Raw genomic sequence first — 18,456 nt, forward strand, 5'->3', positions numbered from 1 at the left:
GAATTTTCTAGGAAAATACTTGAAAATAAATACCAGAATACAAACACACAACATTGAAATTGGGAATTTACTTTTACTTTAAATTTTCTTTATTTTTTTGCTTATTTGCCAAAATTTTATCCCGGAAATTGTGAAAATATATGTCCATATTTTCAACAATAAACTTTTCCATAATGATAAAGTGTTGAAAGTAAAGGGACAGCAAGTAAAAAAAATTTAAAAATATTTCTGTGCAATATTACAGTTTTCGACAGCAATTTTTCTTTAAGAATATTTTCCATTTTGTTAAAAGCAAGCAAACTTTACAATAGCTTAAAGTGTAAAAATACTGTTGCCAATAGGTATCAGGAGGTTAGTAGAGATGGTTGGAGTTTATTTTATAAAAATAGACAGACAATATGTAGTCTTAAAATACCTAATTTAAGAGTTGCAGGGAAAGAAGAAAAACAAATTTGGAAAACATAGAAAAAGTATTATGTACATTTAGTGACAAATTTTCTATATTTAACACAATTTGGCTATAATTTTTTCTCTTTAAAGAAAAATTTGTTCCAAGAACTAGAACTGAACTAGAACTGAACTAGAACTGAACTAGAACTGAACTAGAACTAGAATTGAACTAGAACTGAACTAGAACTGAACTATGACTGAAATAGGACAGAAATAGAACTGAATTAAAACTGATTTAGAACCGAACTAGAACTAAACTAGAACGGAACAAGAACTGAACTAGAACTGAATTAATTTAAATATCCATAAAAATTTGTTAATGACCTTTTTTAATATAAACCACAGTCTGTTACTGTCAGATATTTAAACGTAACCAAATTCACAAGTTTATTTCCAATATATTTATCTAAAAATTTCTCTAATATCTCAATTAGAAAACTCAAAAATTATTGCAAAATATCAAATATAATGAAATCAAGAATTAGAATTAGTAAAATCCTTAAACTTTCACAAAAATTTTGCTTATAACTGAACTAAGTACAACTAAACTAGAACTGAACTAGAACTGAACTAGAAAAGAACTAGAACTGAACTAGAACAGAACTAGAACTGAACTAGAATTGAACTAGAATTGAACTAGAACTGAAACTAGAACTGAACTAGAACTGAACTAGAACTGTACTAGAACTGAACTAGAACTGAACTAGAACTGAACTAGAACTGAACTAGAACTGAACTAGAACTGAAACTAGAACTGAACTAGAACTGAACTAGAACTGTACTGAACTAGAACCTGAACTAGAACTGAACTAGAACTGAACTAGAACTGAACTAGAACTGAACTAGAACTGAACTAGAACTGAAACTAGAACTGAACTAGAACTAGAACTATAACTGAACTAGAAACTAAACTAGAACTGAACTAGAACTGAACTAGAACTGACCTAGAACTGAACTAGAACTGAACTAGAACTGACCTAGAACTGAAACTAGAACTGAACTAGAACTGAACTAGAACTGAACTAGAACTGAACTAGAACTGAACTAGAACTGAACTAGAACTGAACTAGAACTGAACTAGAACTGAACTAGAACTGAACTAGAACTGAACTAGAACTGAACTAGAACTGAACTAGAACTGAACTAGAACTGAACTAGAACTGAACTAGAACTGAACTAGAACTGAACTAGAACTGAACTAGAACTGAACTAGAACTGAACTAGAACTGAACTAGAACTGAACTAGAACTGAACTAGAACTAGAACTAGAACTGAACTAGAACTGAACTAGAACTGAACTAGAACTGAACTAGAACTGAACTAGAACTGAACTAGAACTGAACTAGAACTAGAACTAGAACTGAACTAGAACTGAACTAGAACTGAACTAGAACTGAACTAGAACTAGAACTAAACTAGAACTGAACTAGAACTGAACTAGACTGAACTAGAACTGAACTAGAACTGAACTAGAACTGAACTAGAACTGAACTAGAACTGAACTAGAACTGAACTAGAACTGAACTAGAACTGAACTAGAACTGAACTAGAACTGAACTAGAACTAGAACTGAACTAGAACTGAACTAGAACTGAACTAGAACTGAACTAGAACTGAACTAGAACTGAACTAGAACTGAACTAGAACTGAACTAGAACTGAACTAGAACTGAACTAGAACTGAACTAGAAACTGAACTAGAACTGAACTAGAACTGAACTAGAACTGAACTAGAACTGAACTAGAACTGAACTAGACTGAACTAGAACTGAACTAGAACTGAACTAGAACTGAACTAGAACTAGAACTAAACTAGAACTGAACTAGAACTGAACTAGAACTGAACTAGAACTGAACTAGAACTGAACTAGAACTGAACTAGAACTGAACTAGAACGAACTAGAACTGAACTAGAACTGAACTAGAACTGAACTAGAACTGACCTAGAACTGAACTAGAAACTGAACTAGAACTGAACTAGAACTAGAACTGAACTAGAACTGAACTAGAACTGAACTACGACTGAACTACAACTGAACTACAACTGAACTACAACTGAACTACAGCTGAACTACAACTGAACTAGAACTGAACTAGAACAAAACTAGAACTAAAACTGAACTAGAACTGAGCTGGACAAGAACTAACCTAGAACTGAACTAGAATTCAACTAAAAATGGTCTTTCGATTTACGCTTGACATAGGGTAACACTTAAAATTTTAAAGACATCAACAAATTTATATTTATATGACTGCTGGTTGAAAAGCAAAAAATAAGTATTTCGGTAAATCTTCTGTGATTTCTATTCTATTTAATTTTATTTTCAAATCTCAAGCAACTGTTGCAAAATGTTTATTTTGAGTTAATGTTGATTAATGGAAAACATGATAAATCTTTATAAATACGATCGCAGACAAAGTGCAACAAGTTGGAAAAAAATAGCACTTTTATCTATTCTTTATTTTTTATTAAAATAAATTTCTATATAATTTTTTTTCCAATTTACTTCTCGTTTATATTTTAAAAGCATTTCATATACAATTGAAAATGTGCTGAAAATAGATCTTTTATAGAATACAACTCTTTTTAAATGGCTTTTATTTTTTATGTTTTTAACATAAAACATGGCCATGTTGTGTTTTGGCTTCTTACCATAAATATTTTTAAACTCCATCAAGAAAAACACACAGCAGCCACAAGAATAAAATAAAAAAATAAATAAATAAATATTTACTCTCCTATATAAACAAATATGTATGTGGGGTTATAGCAATGAGAAATTTGTAGGATATAGTTGATATACAACGACTTGGAAGCATACTATATAGGGAGATATTTAGAGAAATATACGAAAGTTTTATCAACCTGAAAAGATCATGAAAATACAATGGAGTTTGATTATAGATCAGTGATCAGTTGTGTTGCGATCTTTTTTGAAAAGTTGTTAAATGTGATAGACTTTGACAAAATTTAATAAAAGGTAGGGTATTCATAGACAAGATCACACTTTTCTAGATTCACTGTTTTCTTTTTATCTGAGTATTTGCACATACTAAACCCAAAACAACAGCGATCTCTAACTCAATTTATGCTTTTTGTTGGGCTTTTTTGTTAAAGGAAAAACTAAATACAACAACAACTCATATACTAAAACATACAACAACAACATTAATACTATGTCTAAATTAATTTTTCCAATTTTCATGAAATATTTGTTCTCTCTCTTTCCAATTTTCCCTTGTCTATTTTCGGTCACCTCTTTATTCGTCTGCGTTCTCGCATCGCATAAACATCGACATTGTGTACATTTTATTTCGAAAAAAAAACTAAACGAAAACAAAAAAAAAAAAAAAAACTTTATATTTTAACGCATCAACGGAATTTGTGTAGATTTTGGATCCATATCTCGATACAAAATCCTCAGCAAATGCTGTCGAAGACATCCTAAATGGTTTTAGTAAGCAACAGATCGATGTAACAACAAGTTTGGAAAGTTGGACAACACATATAGCGGAAAAACGTGAAGTTGAAACTATATTGGAAAAGATCATGAGTGATAATGCAGAGGTGAGTATTATTTTTCTAGTTCAATAGTATCATTACCCAAAAAAATGTGTTCTAACTGAATTATTGAAGAAAGGAGTTGGTCAAAAACATTTGAATAAATTTGATTTCAAATAAGAAAATTATAGAAGGAAATTAATCTGTGAAGTTAAAAAGCAATGTCAAATTTGCCGGTACACAAAGTTTAAATAAGAGAATTTGAGAAATAAGTTTAAAAAGTGATATTTTTATTCTAAATAAAGCCCTTTAAAGTTTATTGCTCAATAAAAACTACCATTATAAAATTCGGAGTGAAGAAGGATTGAAATAAAACAGAATTAGAACTGAAAAACATAACTGAACTAGAATCGAACTAGAAGTGAACAAGAAGTGAAATAGAAGTGAACTAGAAATAAACCAGAAGAACTGAAATATAAGTGAACCAAACAATGAATTAGAAATGAAATAGAAATGAACTAGAACTAAACCAGAACTCCACTATAACAGAATTAGAATTGACTAGAACTGAACTAGAACTGAACTGAAGAACTAGAACTGAACTAGAACTGACTAGAACTGACTAGAACTGAACTAGAACTGAACTAGAACTGAACTAGAATCGAACTAGAATTGAACTAGAACTAGAACTGAACACTAACTAGAACTGACTAGAACTGACTAGAACTGAACTAGAACTGAACTAGAACTGAAACTAGAACTGAACTAGAACTGAACTAGAACTGAACTAGAACTGAACTAGAACTGAACTAGAACTGAACTAGAACTGAACTAGAACTGAACTAGAACTGAACTAGAACTGAACTAGAACTGAAGTAGAACTGAACTAGACACTGAAACTAAACTGAACTAGAACTGACTAGAACTGAACTAGAACTGAACTACGAAACTGAACTAGAACTGAACTAGAACTGAACTCGAACTAGAACTGAACTAGAACTGACTAAACTACTAGAACTGAACTAGAACTGAACTAGAACTGAACTAGAACTGAACTAGAAAACTGAACTTGATGAACTAGAACTAGAACTGAACTATAACTGAACTAGAACTGAACTAGAACTGAACTAGACTGAACTAGAAACTGAAACTAGAACTGAACTAGAACTGAACTAGAACTGAACTAGAACTGAACTAGAACTGACTAGAACTGAACTAGAACTGAACTAGAACTGAACTAGAAACTAGAACTAAGACTGAACTAGAACTGAACTAGAACTGAACTAGAACTGAACTAGAACTGAACTAGAACTGAACTAGAACTGAACTAGAACTGAACTAGAACTGAATCTAGAACTGAACTAGAACTGAACTAGAACTGAACTAGAACTGAACTAGAACTGAACTAGAACTGAACTAGAACTGAACTAGAACTGAACTAGAACTGAACTAGAACTGAACTAGACTGACTAAGACAACTTGAACTAGAACTGACTAGAACTGAACGAGAACTTGAAACTAGAATTGAACTAGAACTGAACTAGAACTGAACTAGAACTGAACTAGAACTGAACTGAACTAGAACTAGAAGGATCGAATGAACTAGAAAACTGAACTAGAATCATGACTAGAACTTAAATAGAACTGATCTAGAACTGAAACTAGAACTGAACTAGAACTGAACTAGAACTGAACCTAGAACTGAACATTAGAACTGACAACTAGAGAACTGAACTGAATACAGAACTAGAACTGACAAGAACTGAACTAGAACTGACTATAACTGAACTAGAACTGAACTAAACTGAACTAGAACTGAACTAGAAACTGAACTAGAACTGATCTGAACTGAACTAGAACTGAACTAAACTGAACAGAACTGACTAGAACTGAACTAGAACTGAACTAGAACTGAACTAGAACTGAACTAGAACTGACTAGAACTGAACTAGAACTGACTAGAAATTGAACTAGAACTGAACTAGAACTGAACTAGAACTGAACTAGAACTGAACTAGGACTGAACATAGAACTGGAACTAGAACTGAACTAGAACTGAACTAGACTACTAGAACTGAACTAGAACTGAACTAGAACTGAACTAGAACTGAACTAGAACTGAACTAGAACTGAACTATAACTGAACTAGAACTGAACTAGAACTGAACTAGAACTGAACTAGAACTAGAACTGAACTAGAACTGAACTAGAACTGAACTAGAACTGAACTAGAACTGAACTAGAACTGAACTAGAACTGAACTAGAACTGAACCAGAACTGAACTAGAACTGAACTAGAACTGAACTAGAACTGAACTAGAACTGAACTAGAACTGAACTAGAACTGAACTAGAACTGAACTAGAACTGAACTAAAACTGAACTAGAACTGAACTAGAACTGAACTAGAACTGAACTAGAACTGAACTAGAACTGAACTAGAACTGAACTAGAACTGAACTAGAACTGAACTAGAACTGAACTAGAACTGAACTAGAACTGAACTAGAACTGAACTAGAACTGAACTAGAACTGAACTAGAACTGAACTAGAACTGAACTAGAACTGAACTAGAACTGAACTAGAACTGAACTGGAACTGAACTAGAACTAAACTAGAACTGATCTAGAACTGAACCAGAAGTGAACCAGAAGTGAACTAGAATTGAAATAAAAGTAAAATAGAAATGAACTATAACTAAACTAGAACCAGAAGTGAACTAGTACTAGAACTAAAATTAGTACTAAACTAATATTTATATACAATATAATTGAATTTAATTCAAATTTATTAAACAATTTGTAAAATTTTAAATATCGACTAGTTTTAACAATTTAATTTTAACTTTATAATTTAAACATTTCTATTAAGAATGACAGACAGTTCACATAATAAATCAATATTTTAATTTTTTGTTTGTTTTCAATCTCTCCACCCACAGACCGCTACCAAAACCACACACGTGGATACCCAATTGTATCCGATATTTACTTCATCATCTGTTGATGCCAAACAACTATATGCGACCACCCAAGATAAATTGAAATTAGTGCTGCAAGATATCGATCAGGCACAACACGAAATACAAGAACGTGTTCACACCACACTCGCTATTCAAACGAAAGATCCGGAATCGATGCAAAAAATCGAACAGGTTATTAGCAATCTACGAACCCTTAAAGCCAAACTTGATGGCATACGTTACGACTACAAAACTTTGGTAGAAAGTGTTTTACAATTTTTAGAAAATGTTACGAAAATGCGCTACGAAATCGATAATTATTTCTTAAAGCAGCAGCAACAATACCAACAAAACAGCAATGATGCCATCGAAAACGTTGCAATAGCCGAACATGAGAAATTCCGTGATATGGTGATGGATAAATTTAGATCGTTGATCACACAATCAGAACTATTGATTGATCGTGTTAGAGCTTTGGAGCCACCAGGCGCCAAAGAAATTGATACTGATCGTATTTTGAAATTGCTGGAGAATTTACGCATCTATTTTGAATCTTCGAATAGCGAGAGAATGTCTTCATTGGAACGTTTGGAAAAATTGGAACAATTAAGATGATATCATGGATATCAATCGCAGTTTGGATAGTGTTTGCAAACATTGCAAGAGAATCAATAATCAAAGTGTTGACAGTTTGGCAGCAGCCAAGACGACATCTTTGGCATTTGAGTATTTTGAACGTACCATAGAGGTGAGTACACAAAAGAAGGGGAGATTCAGATAGAGCTCTTTTCAATAAGTGCTGATGTCATTTATAATTTGAATTTAATGGTTTAATTTAATTAATATTACTAAAATAGAGTTCAATGCCAAAATTTCTAAAACCAACAAAACATGAAATACGTTGGGGTTGTTATCTACAAACAATGGAGGTATTAATTATTATTGTTCTATTAGACTTTAATGTATCGAAATTGAAAAAAACCCAGTCAAATTTGTAAAAAGTGAAAAATAGATTTTTTGTACGATTGTAGTATATAACAATTGAAATACTTATTTATCATTCGAGCAGCTTTTAGAGCCAGTTATACAAGCTCAAACTATTATCTTTCGATTTTGTCGCAGGTATGCGATTTTAAAGATCTTCTCACTTCTCGTTCTGCAACAAATTTCGCTGGGATGTAAAAACTATAAATTACCATAGTGTCAATTGATTTTGTATTTGTTCGTTTTGTGTCCAGTCGTCACATTTGTTTTCTTTCAAACAACATTATGTACTATATAGTCAAGCATATGTCGTCATCTATTTTTAATTTCACTTTTTTATTTTTGAGTTTTTATATTTGAGGAATATAATTTATTTTTGCAGTGCATGACGTCAAATCTTTTTTCAAATCGTTGTTTTCCGCGATTTTATTTGTGTTTCTTGTGGGAGGGCAAAAATTTGTTCATGTCATGGCGCAGTAGCCTCCCATATAATGTCAATAAATATTTGCAAAAGCAAACAAAAAACATAATTTTAGACTATTCATTCATAATTTAGTTTGTAAATGAATTAAAAATACTTCATTATAAAAAATTTTACTTAATCGATCAACTGTCAATCAATTTGACAAACTGCACAAATCTTTTACATTTGGGTGCCTAATTAAGAACTTGGTTAATACTGAACTGAACTAGATTGGAAATAGAACTGTACTAAAACTGAACAAAAACTGAAATAGAACTGAACAAGAACTGAACTAGAACTGATCTAGAACTGAACTAGAACTGAACTAGAACTGAACTAGAACTGAACTAGAACCGAACTAGAACTGAACTAAAACTGAACTAGAACTGAAACTAGAACTGAACTAGAACTGAACTAGAACTGAACTAGAACTGAACTAGAACTGAACTAGAACTGAACTAGAACTGAACTAGAACTGAACTAGAACTGAACTAGAACTGAACTAGAACTGAACTAGAACTGAACTAGAACTGAACTAGAACTGAACTAGAACTGAACTAGAACTGAACTAGAACTGAACTAGAACTGAACTAGAACTGAACTAGAACTGAACTAGAACTGAACTAGAACTGAACTAGAACTGACTAGAACTGAACTAGAACTGAACTAGAACTGAACTAGAACTGAACTAGAACTGAACTAGAACAGAACTAGAACTGAACTAGAACTGAACGAACGAAACTGAACTAGAACTGAACTAGAACTGAAACTAGAACTGAACTAGAACTGAACTAGAACTGACTAGAATGAACTAGAACTAGAACTAGAACTAGAACTAGAACTGAACTAGAACTGAACTAGAACTGAACTAGAACTGAACTAGAACTAGAACTGAACTAGAACTGAACTAGAACTGAACTAGAACTGAACTAGAACTGAACTAGAACTGAACTAGAACTGAACTAGAACTGAACTAGAACTGAACTAGAACTGACTAGAACTGACTAGAACTGAACTAGAACTGAACTAGAACTGAACTAGAACTGAACTAGAACTGAACTAGAACTGAACTAGAACTGAACTAGAACGAACTAGAACTGAACTAGAACTGAACTAGAACTGAACTAGAACTGAACTAGAACTGAAACTAGAACTGAACTAGAACTGAACTAGAAACTGAACTAGAACTGAACTAGAACTGAAACTAGAACTGAACTAGACTGACTAGAACTGAACTAGAACTGAACTAGACTGAACTAGAACTGAACTAGAACTGAACTAGAACTGAACTAGAACGAACTAGAACTGAACTAGAACTAACTAGAACTGAACTAGAACTGAACTAGAACTGAACTAGAACTGAACTAGAACTGAACTAGAACTGAACTAGAACTGAACTAGAACTGAACTAGAACTGACTAGAAACTGAACTAGAACTGAACTAGAACTGAACTAGAACTGAACTAGAACTGAACTAGAACTGAACTAGAACTGAACTAGAACTGAACTAGAAACTGAACTAGAACTGAACTAGAACTGAACTAGATCCTGAACTGAAGAACTGAACTAGAACTGAACTAGAACTGAACTAGAACTGAACTAGAACTGAACTAGAACTGAACTAGAACTAGAACTGACTAGAACTGAACTAGAACTGAACTAGAACTGAACTAGAACTGTAACTAGAACTGAACTAGAACTGAACTAGAACTGGAACTAGAACTGAACTAGAACTGAACAGAACTGAACTAGAACTGAACTAGAACTGAACCTAGAACTGAACTAGAACTGAACTAGAACTGAACTAGAACTGAACTAGAACTGAACTAGAACTTGAACTAGAACTGAACTAGAACTGAACTAGAACTGAACTAGAACTGAACTAGAACTGAACTAGAACTGAACTAGAACTGAACTAGACTGAACTAGAACTGAACTAGAACTGACTAGAACTGAACTAGAACTGAACTAGAACTGAACTAGAACTGAACTAGAACTGAACTAGAACTGAACTAGAACTGAACTAGAACTGAACTAGAATTGAACTAGTTCAGGACTGAACAAGAACTGAACTAGAACTGGAACTGAAAATAAGAGTTATGTTAATAATAATAATGTTGATTCAGGTGTTGAGATAATATTGTGCAAATATTTTGTGTTTTATAACACACTGGGAAACATTTTAAAATTACTTCTTATAACCATCGACTTCTTTACCCATTGTGCATTATAAAGCCAAAAAATCAACACACTTTCATGGACCATACATACGATTGAGTACTTACTCATGCACACACAGTAGTAGTCTTGCATCAGATCTTGTTTTTCCCCACATTTTAAATGACAGCCACAGCTGTCAGGCCAGACCGACTGCATGTAATTAGAGAACTTATTTTCAGCGCAATTTTTAGAAAATGCTTTAATAGTTTCTGTAGAAAACAAATTTGCTTAATAGGGGTAAAATCCACACACAAAGTTTATGAAATAATAAATGCTTCCAACTGTTTGTGTCGTGAATGTTTGGTAAATAAATATAGAAAATATTATAGTTTATTGTCTAAACGTTTTATGTTCCATAACTATACATTTAGTTTGGTAATAAAATTATTAATAAATATGTTTTCTTAAATATTTTGTTTGCTATAGTTGCTCGAAAAACGTATAGAGAAATTCACCGAAACAACAACACAACAATTATTGATCTCAAATCCCGAAAGTGAATCGTATGTGAGAGATGAATTGAGAAAATTAAGTGATAAATGGCAACAGTTTAAGGATCAAGTTAAAAATAAACGCAAGTCACTAGATCAGGCAACAGATTTCTTTGAGATAATAGAGAAGGTAAGTTTATATTATATCTCTCTCGCTCTAATAAAATTCTTCTAAAAATATTTTTCCAATTTTCCAGATCGATGCTGAATACCATGAAATTAGTTACTTTTACAATAGTGTTTCCAATAAAATCACCTATTTACGTGATCCGGTAGAGGCCTCTAATCTAGTGAACGATATTGATCGTTATGTTAATGAACGTGAAGCTCCTTTGAGAGAAAATTAGACAATGCTGCTAAATGTTCTCATGACATGGGTAAGGTTTCTCAATTGTACAATGATGTCATGACGATTTTCCAATCGTTTATGAAACTTAAATCTGATATAACCATTGTACAAGAACGTCTTAAACATGAAGAACGTGCCAAAGAGCAGCGTGAGAAAGAGGCCAGAGAACAAGCTGAACGCGAGAAAGCGGCTCGTGAGGCAGAAGCACGTGAGGGAGCTGCTCGCGAAGAAGAAGCACGTCTACTAGCATTAAAAGAGCAAGCAGTACGTGAACAAATTGAACGCGAGAAAATGGCTCTCGAATTGGCAGCTCGCGAAAGAGCCATACGAGAAGAAGAGCAACGTTTAATGGCCGCCAAAGAGCAAGCAGCACGTGAACAAGCTGCTCGTGAATTTGCTGCCAGAGAAGCAGAAGAGGCTCGCTTAAGAGCTTTACGTGAAGAAGAGGCTCGTCTTCAGGCGGCACGTGAGCAGGCTCAACGAGAACAATTCGCTCGTGAGCAATTGGCACGCGAGGAGGAGCAAGCACGTCTTAAAGCCTTACGTGAAGAAGAAGCTCGTCTCCTGGCTTTGAGAGAACAAACCGTAAGAGAAGAAGAACAACGTTTACATCAATTGAGAGAACAAATAAGCGCGAAGAAGAAGCTCGCCAGCAGGCCTTTAAGGAGCAAATGAAACGTGAAGACGAGGCTCGTTTGCAGGCGGTACGTGATCAAATCGATCATCAACGTTTAGTCACCGAAAACATACGTAAAGATGTACAAATTAACCACATCTTTACCGAAATCAAATACTCTTCCCCCCAATTCACCAAACAGCTTAAAGATGCCGTTACACGTGAGAATGATAAATTCACTTTTGAATGTGAAGTTACTGGTAATCCCGAGCCCACGGTAGAGTGGTTTAAGGATGGAATTTCCATACAAAATAATCCCGATTATAAGACCAGTTTTAACAAGGGCATCTGTCGTTTGGTTATCGAAGAGACTTTCGCTGCAGATTCGGCTAGATTCACTTGTCGTGCTTCTAATTTGGTGGGTAATGCTGAAACCTCTGCCAATCTATCGGTACGTGAAAATGCTGCCGAGATCCAAATGATTGCTCCACGTATTGTACGTTTCTTGGAGAGTGGCAAGGCTAAGGAGGGTTCTTCTTATGAGTTCTCCTGTGTGGTCACCGGCAATCCCTTGCCAACTGTTCAGTGGTATAAAAACGATAAATGTATTGATGATTCACCCGATTATGTAATCAATTATAATAATGGTGAAGCAAAGTTGCGTTTCGAGGAAGTTTTCTTGGAAGATGATGCTGTTTACACTTGCAGTGCCTCCAATCCAGCGGGTATTGAACATTGTTCGGCTAGTTTGATTGTGGAACGTAAGTTTTTTTTGAAGGTTTTTGGGGAGTGATTTGAAAGTAATACATTTTGGATTTGGATTTTCTTTCTTTATAGCTTTGGAACCCACAGAAATGCCCCATTTCAAAATACCCCTCACCAATGCTATGGCTCGTGTGGGTCAAAAGATTAAATTGGAAGCTTTGATCGGTGGTATACCACGTCCCGATATCTATTGGTTACACAATGGCAAACCATTTTATCCCAGAGATATTAAGGTAAGTTTGATAAAGATTGATCAACTAATGCTAATTGTAAGCTGTTGTTCGACGGAAAGTCAAGAAGTTGGCAAATTGTGTAGTACGGTATAGACTATAGTACGTTATATTGATCAAACTATAGTCTGGAGTCCAGACTCTGAACTTATTCTCGACTATAGATTGGACTATAGTTCGAAATATATAATATAATCTGGACTATATACTAGAGTGTGGACTATAGATTCTACTATAGTCTGAATACAGACTATACAATATTCTATAGACTATACTATAGTCTGGACAATATACTATGATAAGTTCTGGACAGACTATGCTACTGTCTGGACTACAGGCAATAGTATAGTCTGTATCTAAGACTATACTATAGTCTGGATTCTAGGAAATATTAGACTATAACATATATCATAGTCTGGACTATAGACTACACTACAGTCTGGACAATTAGACTATATTACAGTCTGGACAACAGACTACAGACTATATTATAGTCTGCACTATGGACTATACTATAGTCTGCACAATGGACTATACTATAGTCTGGACTATAGACTATACTATAGTCTGGACTATAGATTATGCTATAGTCTGGACTATAGACTATACTATATATACTATAATCCAGACTATAGATTATACAATAGTCTGGACTATCGACTACACCATTGTGTGGAATATAGACAATATAATCTGGACTATAGACTGAACTATAGTCTGGACATTAGACTATGCTACAGTCTGGACTATAGACTATGCTATAGTCTGGACTATAGACTATGCTATAGTCTGGACTATAGACTATACTATAGTCTGGACTATAGACTATACTATAGTCTGGAGTATAGACTATAATATAGTCTGGACTATAGACTATACTATAGTTTGGACTATAGACTATATTATAGTCTGGACTATAGACCGAACTATAGTCTGGACTATAGACTGAACTATAGTCTGGACTATAGACTGAACTATAGTCTGGACTATAGACTGAACTATAGTCTGGACTATAGACTGAACTATAGTCTGGACTATAGACTGAACTATAGTCTGGACTATAGACTGAACTATAGTCTGGACCATAGACTATATTACAGTCTGAACTATGGGTAATACTGTAATCTGGACTATAGGCCAGATTACATTCTGGACTATGGACTATAGACTTATGTCCCGGACTAGAGATAATACTATATTATAGTCTGGTTTATAGACTATAATATAGTGTGGACTAGACTATAGTCTGGACAATATCCTATACTATAGTCTGGACTATAAAATTTACTATAGTCTGGACTACGGACTTGGCTAAAGTATTTTAAGTAGGAAACAGATATTCGTAATTTCGTAAAGTTTTATTTAATAATTTTTCTTAACTTTTGAGCTTTTTGCTCAAATTATCATAATACTAAATTAAAAATTATTTATTTATCTTTTATTAAAACCAAAAAAATAATAATAAAAAGTTTACATTTAACCAAAAAAATTAAAATACATAAAAACAAAGTTGACGTCAATTCCAAACAAAATCAAACCAACACAAAATAATTGTCCCAAATACACATTTGGTCTAAATTTTACGATAATATTTTATGACATTTTCAAGGAAAAACAAATATTTTGTTTAATAAAAAAAACTTTGGCAAATTAAATTAAATTAATGATTTAATAGACAACAGCACAAACTATTTAAATAACAATTTATAAACACTACTTAAGAATTTTATGGGTTTTTTAACTAATTGTATACTTATAAAGTGATAAATATTAAGAGGAATAAGTAGACACATAGAACTCTTGATGGATTCTGGATGTTAGAATGATATTGCTATAAGAGAGAAAGATACAGACCGAAAAAGATAGGAAGAATCAAATATATTTTACATAGTCCTTGACTATTTCACATCCTTTAAAAATCCTACAAAAGAAAATTTGCAAGACTCTATAACTGAGGTTCCCTAAATTTGCTAACAAAATCTGAAAAATTATTTATTAAACTAGCGGATGAAATAGTTTGTATTTTATATTATAATATAAAATTAAAATGTCACATCTATTGTGTACCATGAAAGAGAAAATTTCAGAATTATTTCTATGCTGCAAATACTATATCTACGCTCTGTAGAGGAGGTCTTGAAAATGAGGAGTAAAGATATATGCAGATAGACGTCATGTAATATTTGTGTCAAGTTAATTGAAATTAATTATTAATTACAGTATTTTCTTTATTTTCATTAAATCTTTTCGTTTGTTTTTGTTTTTACTACAATTTTTTTTTGTTAAAATGAAATATTAGTAAACAAATGGCTGATGATTAAATAAATAAGAATTGAGCAAATTAAATGGCAAGAGAGAATTTTGAAATGTCACTACTAACTATAGACTAGACTATAGACTAGACTATAGATTGGACTATAGACTAGACTATAGACTAGACTATAGATTGGACTATAGGACTAGACTATAGACTAGACTATAGACTAGACTATAGACTAGACTATAGACTAGACTATAGACTAGACTACTAGACTAGACTATAGACCAGACTATAGACTAGACTATAGACTAGACTATAGACTAGACTATAGACTAGAATATAGACTAGACTATAGACTAGACTATAGACCAGACTATAGACTAGACTATAGACTAGACTATAGACTAGACTATAGACTACACTATAGACTATACTATAGACTAGACTATAGACTAGACTATAGACTAGACTATAGACTAGACTATAGACTAGACTATAGACTAGACTATAGACTAGACTATAGACTAGACTATAGACTAGACTATAGACTAGACTATAGACTAGACTATAGACTAGACTATAGACTAGACTATAGACTAGACTATAGACTAGACTATAGACTAGACTATAGACTAGACTATAGACTAGACTATAGACTAGACTATAGACTAGACTATAGACTACACTGTAGACTAGACTATAGACTAGACTATAGACTAGACAATAGACTAGACTATAGACTAGACTATAGACTAGACTACAGACTAGACTATAGACTAGACTATAGATTAGACTATAGACTAGACTATAGACTAGACTGTAGACTAGACTGTAGGCTAGAATATAGACTAGGACTATAGACTAGACTATAGACTAGACTATAGACTATACTATAGACCAGACTATAGACTAGACTATAGACTAGACTATACACTAGACTATAGGCTAGACTATAGACTAGACTGTAGACTAGACTATAGACTAGACTATAGACTAGACTATAGACTAGACTATAGACTAGACTATAGACTAACTATAGACTAGACTATAGACTAGACTATAGACTAGACTACAATCTAGACTACAGACTAGACTAGACTAGACTATAGACTAGACTACAGACTAGACTATAGACTAGACTATAGACTAGACTATAGACTAGACTATAGACTAGACTATAGACTAGACTATAGACTAGACTATAGACTAGACTATAGACTAGACTATAGACTAGACTATAGACTAGACTATAGACTAGACTATAGGACTAGACCTATAGACTAGGACTATAGACTAGACTATAGACTAGACTATAGACTGGACTATAGACTAGACTATAGACTAGACTATAGACTAGACTAAGACTAGACTATAGACTAGACTATAGGACTAGACTATAGACTAGAACTATAGACTAGACTATAGACTAGACTATAGACTAGACTATAGACTAGACTATAGACTAGACTATAGACTAGACTATAGACTAGACTATAGACTAGACTATAGACTAGACTATAGACTAGACCTATAGACTAGACTATAGTCTAGTCTATATACTAGACTATAGACTAGACTATAGACTAGACTATAGACTAGACTATAGACTGACTATAGACTAGACTATAGACTAGACTATAGACTAGACTATAGCTAGGACTATAGACTAGACTATAGACTAGACTATAGACTAGACTATAGACTAGACTATAGACTAGACTATAGACTGACTATAGACTAGACTATAGACTAGACTATAGACTAGACTATAGACTAGACTATTGACTAGACTATAGACTAGACTGTAGACTAGACTATAGACTAGACTATAGACTAGACTATAGACTAGACTATTGACTAGACTATAGACTAGACTGTAGACTAGACTGTAGACTAGACTGTAGACTAGACTATAGACTAGACTATAGACTAGACTGTAGACTAGACTATAGACTAGACTATAGACTAGACTGTAGACTAGACTATAGACTAGACTGTAGACTAGACTATAGACTAGACTATAGACTAGACTGTAGACTAGACTATAGACTAGATTATAGACTAGACTATAGACTAGACTGTAGACTAGACTATAGACTAGACTATAGACTAGACTATAGACTAGACTATAGACTAGACTATAGACCAGACTATAGACTAGACTATAGACTAGACTATAGACTAGACTATAGACTAGACTATAGACTAGACTATAGACTAGACTATAAGACTAGACTAGAGATTAGACTATAGACTAGACTATAGACTAGACTATATACTAGACTATAGACTAGACTATAGACTAGACTATAGACTAGACTATAGACTAGACTGTAGACTAGACTGTAGACTAGACTATAGACTAGACTATAGACTAGACTGTAGACTAGATTATAGACTAGACTATGACTAGACTATAGACTTGACTATAGACTAGACTATAGACTAGCATATAGTCTAGCCTATTGTCTAGTCTATGGTTCTAGTCTGTATTGTGGTCAACAATCTAGTCTATAGTCTAGTCTATAGTCTACACTAGACTACCCTAGACTGACTAGACTAGACTATAGACTGACTCTAGACTAGACTATAGACTAGACTATAGAACTAGACTATAGACTAGACTATAGACTAGACTATAGACTAGACATAGACGACTATAGACTAGACTATAGACTAGACTATAGACTAGACTATAGACTAGACTATAGACTAGACTATAGACTAGACTATAGACTAGACTATAGACTAGACTATAGACTAGACTATAGACTAGACTATAGACTAGACTATAGACTAGACTATAGACTAGACTATAGACTAGACTATAGACTAGACTATAGACTAGACTATAGACTAGACTATAGACTAGACTATAGACTAGACTATAGACTAGACTATAGACTAGACTATAGACTAGACTATAGACTAGACTATAGACTAGACTATAGACTAGACTATAGACTAGACTATAGACTAGATTATAGACCACAATACAGACTAGACCATAGACTAGACAATAGGCTAGACTATATGCTAGACTGATATGTTCTAGACTAGACGTAGCATCTGACAAATAATATATGAGACCCAAATCTTTTGCAAATACCGTTAAACGATTTACTATAAAAATGAATTTTTTGGCAAATAAAGCGTTCGTGTGCCT

General features: G+C 33.3%; 1 protein-coding gene across 1 annotated transcript in view; it reads left to right on the forward strand.

Moving 5' to 3' along the window:
• Positions 1-18,456, forward strand: part of LOC119611054 — a 100,184-nt gene that overhangs the window by 57,807 nt on the left and 23,921 nt on the right. Inside the window, 8 exon segments of the mRNA XM_037966510.1 lie at positions 3,841-4,017; positions 6,892-7,523; positions 7,525-7,660; positions 11,006-11,200; positions 11,268-11,406; positions 11,409-12,044; positions 12,047-12,796; positions 12,873-13,033. Coding sequence (XP_037822438.1) covers positions 3,841-4,017; positions 6,892-7,523; positions 7,525-7,660; positions 11,006-11,200; positions 11,268-11,406; positions 11,409-12,044; positions 12,047-12,796; positions 12,873-13,033 — 2,826 coding nt within the window.

Source organism: Lucilia sericata, unplaced genomic scaffold (genome assembly GCF_015586225.1).
Source record: "Lucilia sericata isolate MDLA Ls3-8-SP2 unplaced genomic scaffold, ASM1558622v1 Contig001349F_arrow, whole genome shotgun sequence".
In the NCBI taxonomy this organism is placed as follows: Eukaryota; Metazoa; Arthropoda; class Insecta; order Diptera; family Calliphoridae; genus Lucilia; species Lucilia sericata.